The 13,289-nt window shown below is 35.3% G+C and overlaps 1 protein-coding gene across 2 annotated transcripts; it reads right to left on the bottom strand.

Annotated features, from left to right (window-relative positions):
* Nucleotides 1-298: 298 nt before the first annotated feature.
* LOC104119070 (potassium transporter 6-like) lies at nt 299-6,241 on the bottom strand. 2 transcript variants are annotated; one of them, XM_009630477.4, is made up of 9 exons: nt 5,791-6,241; nt 5,308-5,720; nt 4,998-5,089; nt 4,844-4,897; nt 3,072-3,332; nt 2,926-2,978; nt 2,104-2,227; nt 1,762-2,016; nt 299-1,560 (listed from the first exon to the last, which is right to left on the bottom strand). In XM_009630477.4, the coding sequence occupies exons 1-9, from the start codon at nt 5,827-5,829 to the stop codon at nt 503-505; spliced, it is 2,349 nt and encodes a 782-aa protein (XP_009628772.1). In that variant the 5' UTR covers nt 5,830-6,241; the 3' UTR covers nt 299-502. The 2 variants fall into 2 exon arrangements, with proteins under 2 accessions (XP_009628772.1, XP_009628773.1); XM_009630478.4 differs by having other exon boundaries at nt 5,308-5,702; nt 5,791-6,240.
* Nucleotides 6,242-13,289: the final 7,048 nt, after the last annotated feature.

The raw sequence follows: 13,289 nt of genomic DNA on the forward strand, positions 1-13,289 counted from the left end.
TTACTAGCCTAGCCTTAGAGCCGCCCCTGTGGTTGCCATGATGGAAGAGGTTAATGGACATAGGTGTACTTTTAACAATTTTGCTGGCCGTAAAATATAACGAAGGTTAAATGAAAACTATTTATGTAAGCGGAGGAACAAATCTGACCCTATTACCTATAAAATTAGCATCATATATTGTTTTACATACTTTTCATGTATTCACAAGTGAGACTATGATCTAGAAGTTTGCCGATCATAGAGCATGAGTAACTTCACAAATTATACTAAATTCTAAGAAAGCCCATAATCCGTGATATGATTGTATAAATATTTTTCACTCGTTAAATAATTGAGAAAAATATAAGACACCATCTAGCCTTGCCATTGCAAATAGCATTGGCTAAACAATATGCTACATATTTCTCAATCATGATAATGCTAACACTTCCCTTGTATTCTTACAGAAAACTACAAACATATGTACATATTTCATTATTTGGTTATCCTCTATACGCCAAAATCATATATGGTAGACCATTCCTACCTCTAAAGTAGAAGCACGAGGTACAGTTAACGCATAGGTGAGTGGTCTGCTATTCCTTCTCAGAAACTCATACCCATAATTTATAACTATTTTCCTGAATAAGCTAGATCCTTGTTTGGCCTGGACATAGTAATGCCCCAATATGTAAGCTATGCCAGCTTCTCTAGCTTCCATCAGTTCTCTCAACTCCTCGTGCGCACCTCTGTCGATCTTTGTTGTTTCTGATATGACAAACTTCACCCTTTTCTTAGCCTTGGTTATCTGTAAAGGATGTATTTCTCTAAGTTCCGTCGTTCCAACTGAGTCAGATTTCACTTCTTCGTCCTCACGAAGTTGAACTCCAGGTACGTGAGTTGAAGCGGTTCCAACAACAGTTATGTCCTCAAAATTCTTTAAATCTGCAGCATTGCTATTCAACCCTGTATTTCCCATCTGTATAAACTCAGCTATGTTACATACAAGATCATCCTCGAACTGGGAATCATCCTTGTGAGCATCACGATAACCATATCTGACGATGCACCTATAGACGCGATACTCTCTTGGGCCAATGTATCCAACAAGGAACCGTTCTTCGTGTCTAACATGAGGAGTCGGGACAAATTTGACACAAACGAAAACTAAGACTTGATGGAACGCTGGAAGATTGGTAACAAAGTGTGAGAAGATTGCTGGGATTCCGGATACAAGCTCAGTGTGTATGACGCCAATGCCACGGACTCTTACAATGCCTAGGCTAGGGCCTAAACTCAGTAGCCAGTCAACCGAGACCTTATTTTGAACATCAAACTCATACTTTTTCAGTGAGCCATAGTGCCAAATGCACATTAGTATCATGAAAATAAAAGCCATTGCAATAGGCACCCATGCTCCTTCCAAAAATTTAATCAAAGAAGCAGAGAAATATAAAGCCTCAATTGTCCCAAAGAAGATCACAAAGCAAATTGCGAGGGAAACACTCTGGTGCCAGCACAAAACAATTACCAATGACATCAAGCAAGTGGTGACCAGCATGACAGTTATGATAGCTAAACCTGATGCAAAGAGAAAATTTTAGGGATAAGGGATATATTAGACCACTTTATAAACAAGTGGAAACAGAATTTCTAAACAAACGAGTATATGTATGCACAAGAGATAGAGAATCCATAGCAAAATTAAACATGAAAACCAGTCCAAATGATTTCCACCCAAAAGAATTTTGCTATCCTTTTTGAACATGATTAAAGGCATACCTGCAGCGTTTCCCATCCTTCTGGTGTCTCTGAAACCAATAGTAACAGCCAAACATAGTAGCATTAAGGTCCAGTTAATCTCTGGGATGTAAATCTGACCATGTATTGTTGACGACGTATGCAGTATTTTGACTCTAGGGAAGCATCCCAGCGCAGAGCATTGTTTAATAATTGAAAAGGTTCCAGTGATAATGGCTTGGCTCCCCACTACTGCAGCCAGTACAGCAATCACCAGAACCGGCCATCTTAATTTTTCTGAAGCAACAATGTTAAATGTCAATCATTAGCTGAGTTTGCTTAATCTACAATTCTCCCCGTAAAAGCCACTCTTGTGATACATACCGGGTACTGAAACATAGAAGCCAATCTGATTGTCACTCTCCATTACATGATGTCGCGATAGATAAGCAGCTTGCCCCATATACGCAAGAATAAGTGATGGATAAACTATGGAGGTAAAAGCAATCTGCAAAAATGGAACTAGTCTCTTAGACAATGTTACTGTTTCACTATGATACAAAGTGTATGAGTGGGCACAATTCACCAAAGGGACTAGGTTCGGATATCTCATTTTCTACAACCAAAAGGAGAACCTTCAAAATATAGTAACTCAACAGAATCTATCTTCAAACTGTATTTCTTCATGTCTCTAGTTCGTTATCCTTTTCCTTTAGTTACATTCTCATCAGATTATAAACACATTGGCAGTGATACAAGTGATTATGGTACAAATGTAATAACTTCCGACTGAATAACAGCTAAGAGTCATTTACATCATCACGATTCACAAGTATTTGAACTACTTATTATATTTGATACATTTCATCAAGATCAAATTCTAGCAATCATGCGAGATTGATTTGTCAAAGACTTACATGTATGACTTTGCAAGGAGATCAATCAGAAATGCTTTTTTTTTTCAGAAGAGAAATCTTCTACACAGTTTAATTTAGGAGAAGTTTCTACCACACAGAGGAATTAAAACCATATAGACTGATCCGATTTAATGATTCATGCCTCTTGACTTTAACACAGTAGTGGTCTTTCAGCTTTTATGATGCATATGATTGGTGTATTTCTTTCTCTTTTAATATTATCTCATACTTTCAGTCAGATTTTGCAGTTGGAAAAACTGGACATATAAAAGGAAGGATGAACACATACCTTTATTGACAACTGGGAGAAGTGTCCGAGATCAGCAAACATTGCTTCTGAACCTGACAGAATGAAATGTCGTATTAGGTGATCATAGTATTTAAAGAAGAGAAGCGGACAACTACCCACTTGAGAAGACAACAAACTATACATGCCTGTTATGCACAGAAGGATTCCTCCCAAGGACATCCAGCCTCTTGTTTGAGTTTTCTTTAGGAATTTGTACATGTAATAAGGAGACAGTGCTCGATACACATATGGGTTCCAGTGTATTATATTATATATACCAATAGCACTGATACAAAGAAGCCAAGTCACGACAACAGGTGCAAACAAAAATCCAACCCTGTGGGTGCCATAATGTTGAAGGGAAAACAAGGCTACCAGTATGATACAAGCAACTGGGACTTCCACATCTGCAAAATTTTCATAATTTAGAAGAAAGTATAGCATGTCTTTTTTGGCAGAGGTATTAAGACTTCAATTTAATTCAAAATCCTTAATATGATTGGAAATACAATAATTAGCAGTGAAGACTAAACTACACTATCCTAAGATTTCTTAAATATTGGAACTCCACGAGACATAACATGCAGAGAAACGAGTACCTATCTCACTGTATAAATGCCGTTAGCATAACTCTCCATCCAGTGGGGCAAACAACCATAACTACCACAACAAAAATGCAAACATTCAAAAAGCACAAATTGATTAACCTATCAATGCTCAATTTTAACTTGCATCTCTGCAAGTTCCTTTATATTCTCCAGAGACATTTCTAACCAATGAAATTCAGTGAGTCTCAATGACAGTCACCATCTATAAATGCAAGTAATGGATGTTAGCAAAGTAAAGCCATACTTCCTCAAGCTCCGAGATTCTAGACGGAAGTTAATCTCTGCTGGTTCTTGAGTCAATATTTCTCTAGAAGTTCAATATTATTATAAGCATAATAAAATAGGTCTCTACAAATCTACTTGAGGACGTCAAGTTTTTAATTTAGTTTCTCAGCCGCAAGATGTTTCTTTATAATGGATGGCCGTCATTTAAGATCATCCAACATATACTGATCCTTCCTTTAATATAACAAACCAAATTCGGCTAGGTCAAGAATTACAGTGGGGATCACTTTTTTCCACTTGGCTTCGACTGCAGCCCCATTTTACAGAGCACAAATTCACCAGAAAAGTCCAACTTCCTCATCCACCAAAAACCAAACAGGTATCTGTTCGATTATTACTTAATCACTTCTTTGTTGATAGCTTGTAATTTAATGTTAGGAAGAATAGTCCTTTATGCCACCTTCTTTACTCCTTTTATAGATTAAGATTTTCCAGACAAACACCACCATCGAATGTGTAATTAGGAAAGCCTCCCACCACAAGAATTTGATTCCAACATCCAAGCAGCTGATATTATCATGATTGAGCATTAAAAACTTTTATCTTTTTGTTTGGATTTTTTTGTGACAAAAGATATAGGCAACAAAGCCTAGTCTAGGCATGGAGCGTTTAAGCAGAATGAAGTAGAAAAAAATAAGAATTTCTAGGGCCAGAATGGTCTTAACATTTTCATGACCTTTGAACAAGCCAATACAAGTGAAATATTCTGAATTGAGACCCTGCCTTCAACTCCGAGTCCATATGACTTCTAAAAAGGTCTATGAAAATCATATTAGTAGTTTTTAATCTTTAATTTCAATTGTATTGTTGCCGAACCAAATCAAACCCTTGTATTTAGACATAATAACTACAACTGATTTACACATGAAAATGTAACAGTTTGAACTTTAAAGGTGTGTCAACATCCCTTTATCAAATCTAGAAGCAAGCTATCAAGATGTTTTCAAAGACCAAAAATTTAGAAAGCCACATTCACAGTTGTCCATGATCATTCAAATCTCACAGAACAATATTAAGAATCTTACATTTATGATGTTCTTTTCCCAAAGAAAGTTCAACACCAGAAACTGCTGAGAAAACTGCAGAGGAGTCGCCAAAAGAAAATAAAAGATTTTAGTAACACACACCAAACTTCCCAAATTGAGGTTGAAACGAACCAACCAGAAAGCAGTAGCATACCAGAAATAGCAGGTGTAAGAATACCATCGCCTATTACCATACTAGCTCCAATAAGAGCCAATACAAGCAGAAATCTTTGTAATACCCTGTACCTGTTGAAAATATAATCAAATAAATTGTTGAAGATACAATTAAATAAATAGAAGTGTACCCTCTCTATTTGCAAAATTCGTTTCTAAATGAGATGGACCTTCCATCAGAAATTTTTGCAACGCTCAAATTTGTGACGATCAATAGATTGTCATAAATATTGAAGCGTTAACCGTTCAAACATTAATTAAGATGAAAAGGTCATTCAATTCAACAATACCTCTCTAGAGTTGATTTAACTTTTGCCCCAAAAGTAGTTGGGGCATGAGTATTGATATCCTTGTTGTAAGTTGACAATTCTTCATCTGCTAATTGGAAACTAGGCAATGGATTCAATTTGGCATGTCTGCAAAGGAGTGAATATAAAGCAAATGTGCCTCCTTCACCATTATCATCAGCTTTAAGCACAATGAAGACATACTTCAATAGAGGAACCAAAGTCAATGTCCAAAATACAAACGAAAGAACACCATAGATTTCTTCATTTGTCTCCGTGTGCACAATGTCTTCAGCAAAGGTACTCTTATACACATAAAGTGGAGAGGTACTTAAATCCCCATATACAACTCCTAAACTTTGATATGCTAATGTCAACACTGTCCTCCAAGATTCTTTCTGCAACTCCAAAAATGTCTACAACACCTTGATTTTATCAGGAAATATGACCAAAGAACTGGACATTAACACGTAAAACAAGACTCACCTTTACATGATTCTGATAAGTTCTTGTTTCAAGATCCATGATAAGTCCTTTCAAATTCGTAAAGATACCATTTCTATAGCAAAATCAACAATTTCAACAGAGGCCCATTTACCTTAACGTCTCTATGGACCTTAGCCCTTCAAGCAAATATTACAAAATGGAAATCCATATAACATAGAAAGTGATGGTAGTAGGTGCATTTTGGCACTATATATATATATATATATATATATATAAAAGATAGTTGTTCAACTTTTTAGAGAATGCACAAACACGAAAAGCCGCACAGATACTGATATAAAAAGAAACTTCAAATCAGAGCACAAGACTAAGGCAGATAAATTATATTTTTTTTTCTGAAAGAAACGAAAGAAACAAGAAAGTGATATATGTAGTTCTATATAAGTTGGTGTATGTGAACATTTCAATAGATGAGTTTGCGTTTGGAAGTAGGTTTACAGAAAACCAGCCTATTTGTTTTTCATTTTCTTAAATTCTTGCTTTCGGGTGACTTCAGTACACTTGGCCGCGGCAGAGGGCAAAGACGTTTACGTGTGTTGTTATACCAGGACAGACAAAGCATTAACAGATTCTATTGTAGATTCTTTGAACATCTTTTATTTATTTCGGTGAAGTCTGTATTTAAGCTTAATTGACTTTTTACGGCATGAATAGTTTCAGATGGGATTTTACGCAAGTGCTTATTGGATATGCACGGATTTAGGAAAAGCAACGCTTTTATAGCTCTTCTGTTTACTTTGCATTTGCATACCCTTTATAAGAGTATTTAATGGACTTAATCATAAAAATATTTGTCATAAGGGCAAAAGAGTCAAATTTACTCCTTTATTTTCGGATATTGTCTAGATTTACCTTCCGTTATGTTATCGAGCTAAATTTATTCTACCGTTATATCGGCCAAATTTATCCTTACCGTTATACTATCCGGCTAAATTACCCCTGCCTCTAGCAAACTTTTAAAAAATTATCCTCAATCTCTAAAATTCCTTTATCTAAGATACTTAGCTAGCGTTTGGTCATAAATTTCTAAATTTATTTTGAAAAATCTGATTTGGGTGAAGTTTGGTTTGAAGATGAAAATGTGTTTGGACATAATTTTTCAAAACATATTTCACTTTTTATTTGAAAAAAATATGAAACATGACTTATACCCACAAGTTCTAAAAATTATCACAAATACCCAATAGTACCAAACAAACAAACTTGATATCTTGTATATACAGAACCTTCATCAATACCATTCATTATCATTATCACAAACCATAGTCGTGAACATAAATAAGTTTAATGAGAGGCAAGTGAGCAGATATGGTTTAGTTGGTCGTAATAAATGTGGGCTCTTTTACAAACTATAAAAGTTTGGGGTAATATTTAAAAATTTTAAAAAATGACCGTGTCATGTTTTGGCCCAAAATCAGCAATTGAGGTGATTTTGGGATTTGGAATTTGGAATTTTGCCAAAACGTGGGCAAAATCTATGGCCAAATATGTGTTTGCCAAATAAATTCCAAATTTATTTTGGCAAAACTCATAGCCAAACGGATCCTTATTCTTATCTTTCATCGGGAGTGGATCCACGTGGACGGACATGGGGCACGTGAGCCCATGCTCCCCTCTAGTGGTGGCTTTGTGCCCTAGGTCTATTGTTTGAATCCCAATTCTCCATTTTTCTATTTCTCTCTCTCTCTCTCTTTTTTTTTTTTTTTTTTTTTGTTTCAATTGAAATCCCATGGTCGTATCTTTCTTTTCTGTTTTTCTTTTTTTTCGTGCGTTCTTCTGTTTTTTGGTTCACTCTTTGACATATCTTTTTTTTTTCGATTCTCTTTAATTTCTTTTTCTTTTCTTTTGTGTTTTCTTCATTTTCTTGTTTGGTTCGATCATTAACAACAACAACCCAGTATAATCTCACTAGTGGGGTCTGGGGAAGGTAGTGTGTACGCAGACTTTACCCCTACCCTGGGGTTGAGAGGCTGTTTCCGATAGACCCTCGGCTCCCTCTCTCCAACTCACAACCTCTTGGTTGGAAGTGGAGGGTGCTTACCACTAGAGCAACCCACTCTTGTCGGTTCAATCATTGAGTTTCAAAAACTCTAAAAAATAAAATCTAAATTAATTTGAATCTTTACAATTTCAATTTCCCTTTTTTTATTTACCACTCTCTTTTTGAATAGTCATTTAATTGTAATATATCGACCTCAGTATTTATAACTATAAATAGTAATGCTATCATTGATAGTTCTCAAAGGTGGGAAAACTATTTATAGGCATTTGTCTATGGAATGATAAGTTTTTGTAATAACATTAGTTATTGTTGTTTATTTGTTAAGTTGTTGTCATGGCAAAATTTTAGAAGACCAAATCAAACGGTTATCAGACAGTTAGGGGTGTTCATGGTTCGGTTTGGGTCGGTTTTTCCCTAAAATGAAACCAAACCAAGTAAATCAATTTTTCAAATATTGGAACCAAAGCAAACCAATTAAGTCGATTTTTTATCGATTCGGTTTGATTCGATTTTTGTCGGTTTTTCGATTTTTTCGGTTATTCATCAGTTTTTTTCTTAAATATATATGATACATACACTACCAAACGCATATTCCGGCGACTACATTTTGAACGTAACATCATCAAATCAATTGCTCTTTGAGAAATCTATCATTTACCAAGATATATTGATGATAATTGAATCAAATAGTGATAAATAATTAAAATACTCAATTAAAAATTAATTATTTTTAACATGAAATAAATTTTTGTATTTAGCAAAAGAAAACTACCAATCAAACTAGAATGTAAAGGCAAAGAATTAGATTATTATAATAGCAAAGAACTAGACTAAAAATATAAATGACTAATATGTACCATAAAATTTTAGAAACTTTATATAAAAATATACATATATATATATATAGGTATAATAATAAATTTAAATAGCTACTTTTATAGTCGGTTTGGTTCGGGTGTTTTTGGTTATTTTTTAATTAAAACCAAAACCAAACCAAATTTGATTAGTTTTTAAAATTCAAAACCAAAACCATACCAAACCTAAAAAGTATCGGTTTTTTAGTCGGTTTGGTTCGGTTTTTCGGGTTTTTATGAACACCCCTACGGATAGTGGTGCATCCATCCTCCTGAAATCCTGGATCCGCCTCCGTATTACATCGTTCTTTTTTGACAGTAAAGCGCCATAAATTTGATAGCTCCATAAAACGTTAGAGAAATCGAGAGAAGCCAAACTAATAAAAGAAAATACACGATCTTTCAAAGATGAAAGAGAAAAAAATGAGTATTAAATTCTAAATATCATTCTAATGGACCATAATTGACTTTGAATACACGAGGTCCCATGTTTTGCATGTTTTTGAAACTTGGGGACCATAACTAATATTGATATTTCAAAGATAAAGACCAAAATGCATATATACAACTCGAAATGTGGGAGAATCCAAGTTCGCACATAATATTGTGGATTCTATTCCTATGAAATAATAATTAGGTAACATTTTTAGAGCAAACTTTAAAAGCAATCATATGACTCTTTGGTTTCTTCTTTTGTATGGGTGTTTATCAAAATACCTATAATTCTTTTATATGCGTAAAGTAGTTCAAGATCTGATATGCATAATGTAGAGATATAAATTAAGTTGGTCTATATTAACAGGGACTACAGACTGTGATGCATTAGTTAGTATAACATGAAATTTATTATGCAATACGATTTATAATTTTGGTTTTCTCTCACTTTTTTCAATAATAATTAAAGATATTTATTATATATTTAATAAAGCACGCTGCTGCCTCCTCATCTTCCTACTCCGAAAAGGATGGATAAAGGAGTTGAATAAGTAACTTAAATAAAAGAAATTTGGAGATTGTGAATAACCATTAGGATTAGGGATAATTTTAAAAGTTTGCTAGAGATAGAGCTAAATATGATCGGATACTATAACGGTAGAGGTAAATTTGGACGAATAGTATAATAGAAGAAAAATATAGACAATATACGAAAGTAGAGGGATAAATGTGACCATTTGCCCTTGTCAAAACTATCATTTGTCTTTTTGCTTAAACGTCTTATGAACACTCCACTATTAAAAAAAATAACAAAATTTTTGGAAAAAAAAGAAGTAATAAGGGCTTCTTCTATTTCCTAAAACGTCAAACTAAAAAAAAGTCAATTTACTAAAATAACTACAATAATTAAAATTAGGGGTGGCAAACGGGCGGGTCGAATCGGATATGAGCGAATCGAAAATGAGTAATTCAAAAACGGATAAATTATCCGAACCGACCCGTATTAGAGACGGATAAAAAACGGGTTATCCGGCGGATAATATGGATATTCATATTATCCATGGCTTCTTGAATATGATTACTTATGGGAGTATTTATAGTCTCCCAAATATGACGAACCCCAGTTTGAGGCTTTACAAATGTAAAAGTTAAACACATTAATTATCCATTGTTTATCCATTTGGTTAACCATTTTCTAAGTGAATAATATAATTTTTATCCATATTCGATGTAGATAACTGTTTTCTTTTAACTATTTTACATTTCTAACGAAAACTATAAAACTTTGTAAAGTCCTGACGTAAGCCAAGGATCAAAAGGCGAGCAGGAGTGAGGGAAGGCACAAGAAAATGCCTCAGCTACACCCGTAAGGGGAGATTCAGAGTGAACCATAGGAATCCAGAGCATCCAATGAGCATCCTGAGCTACTTAGTGAGTGTTTTGAATATCCTACACGTATCCGGAGAATAACCACATAAACGACCGAGTGTCTGGAGAAAACCGTATGCGGCACCTCTAGGTCGCTATATAAGGAATGTTATAGGGCGAAGAGAGAAACAAAGATATTCACCGAAGTGGGATATTATTCTAGAGAGAAGGAGGAACACATCTTTCATAAATACTCATCAAAGTGAGAACTTATGGTGCATTTATGGTACACTAGCACCATTTAAATCCTAAAAACTTTTATGAACTGAATCTATATAGAATTCCATCTGAAAATTCAGTCGACCAAGACCTAAGCTAGGGTTTTGAATTCAAAAAGGTAAATCTCTGCCTCCAATCACATACAAGTTTAAGATGGATCTTTGAGAATTGTAATGAGTTGAAAAATATCATTTTGATGAGAAATACAAGTTCTTAGAGCAAATTATGAACTAGAGTTTATTATGAATAGTAAATGGGTAGGGTTGAATGTTGAACTTGGGCGATTAATTTTTTCTACCTATTATGTTATGTAGATTTACTTAGCAACTTGGAAACCAAGAAGCTAAGCTAGCTCCGGTATAAAGGTTGGTTTAGCTAACTCCTATCATAGAGTCATTCTCTCCTAAAGTTCTATGACTTAAAATGTATCTTCATGACTAAGTAACTCCTCAAATGCCATATTTCCTTTTTCATATTTGAGTTTTCTTCATGATAAATGTTGTAACTATTTCAAACTTTCAAATGAAAACGAATGAACGTTAAAGTTTTCTAAGAACTTAATATGTTGCCATTGAGCTGACCATAAAGGAAATAATTTTTGCCAAAGGTACTGGAGTAAAAGAAATATTTTGGGAGTTCTGCTATGTAACCGAGAAGGTATTGGCCAAGATGCTAAATAGCAGCTACGCATGTCGGTGTACATTTTGGCCAACTATATAATCTCCCTTGGTAGGAGATAATGAAATTGCTAGCAAACTAATGTCTATCCACATGACATTGTGGTGAGATGACTTAGCCGATGAGGTCGAGATCCGACACCATGCTGTACACATAGTGGTTTCCCGTATCACCTTTAATGTTATTGTCCCATTTATGTGAAGGAACTTATGATGCATACGAGTACTCTTCATCATGTACTTACGTTTCTTTTTCTGAGGGTACTGCATTTCTTTCCTGGATGCAAGTATTGGCACTCCGGACGGTCTAGACCCTTGCTAGGCACTCCTTCATTCCCTCCGGTTGTTGGTAAGCCCCATCTCATACCCCGGACAATCTTATGTTTTACACAAATAAACCTTATTTTTGTTGGGTATTATCTGCCTTATCACCGGTATTAATTTATTTATGACATTATAGAGCCTCCATATATACAATGGGTTATGTTATATTTTTTTCATTTCAGTTGAGGTGTCACATGGCATGTATGAATAACTGATTTGGCTAATTATTTTTGTACAAGTTATGACTAGTTTTAAGAAAGGATTGATGTTTCCTGAAATTATGCATTAGTCATATTCTTCCGGTCAATGCAAGTTGATTCAGCCAGACAGAGAAAAGAAATCGGATGTCATGTTTGACCCCCAAAGTCAGGGCATGACCAATTAAATTTGGACACAAAACGGCGCTAGGTGTCGTGTTCGGCACATAAGGTGAGGGTGTTACAAACTTGACAGTAGAGACTAAGGTTTAAGAATGTACTAGGATATCTTGGAACTGTATCTAGTAGAGTTCTTCTTATCTATGTGTTATCGACCACATCTATAATTGAGAGGCTACACAAACGTTTAAGAATGTTACCCTTCTTTAATACTCTAGATCGTGCGGTAGAGCTTGACTCTAGGGATGACTTCTAATCTTTGCATTGTTCCAATTCACCGAAAAATGCCGCAGAAACGAATGACCAAGAATAAGCATAGTGCCAGAAATAACATCTAATAAGGTAGCCAATACTGCAGTGTCCAAACAAGGGGCCGAGGTCGTCCACCAACCAGGGCAAGGTAGCTCCCGAAGAAGTTCAAGTGCCTCATCCACCTCCTCCAATGACGACTCAATATCCACCTCCGGTCTTCTCTCCTGCACTTAATAGTTTTGATGCAGATCTTCGGAGAGCTATCCAATTACTCACACAAATTATGGCTTCCCAAAATCATAGACTCAATATGGTGCCATCTACGACTATTCACAAATGGCATCCCATAAATTTTTGAGTTAACAAGTTCCTAAAGTTAGATTCTCCAGATACTCTAGTGTTAACAGGTACTAGATACTCCAGTTAACAGGTACTAAGCCCGAAGAGGACCCCTACAAATTCGTTGATGAAATAGAAAAGGCCACCCGAGTTATGCATGCCACTACGACAGAGGTCGTCGAGCTAGCCTATTACTGGTTGAAAAATGAGTCTTCCTTGTGGTATGAGATGTGTGAAGAGCCCCATAAGAAAGATGATCCTCCGACGGTTTAGGATGAGTTCATGGAGGCCTTTATTGAAAACTTCTTCCCGAGTTCCATCTTACAAGGATAGGCAAGACACTTACCTCGTTCTCAAGCTCACTTCCGGTCAACAAATCCGCTCTAAATCCTCAACATGGCGCCAAGCAACCCGAAACTAACCAAATATTATATAAATTAATTAATATATACTCAAAAGTTCATAAGTTAACTATTAGGGTAATTACCCAACCCAAATTGGAAGATTCCTGAAATCCACCACGGGCCCACGTGCCCGAATTTCGGAAATATTCGAAGAAAATTGTTACTCA

Source organism: Nicotiana tomentosiformis, chromosome 4, assembly GCF_000390325.3.
Source record: "Nicotiana tomentosiformis chromosome 4, ASM39032v3, whole genome shotgun sequence".
In the NCBI taxonomy this organism is placed as follows: domain Eukaryota; kingdom Viridiplantae; phylum Streptophyta; class Magnoliopsida; order Solanales; family Solanaceae; genus Nicotiana; species Nicotiana tomentosiformis.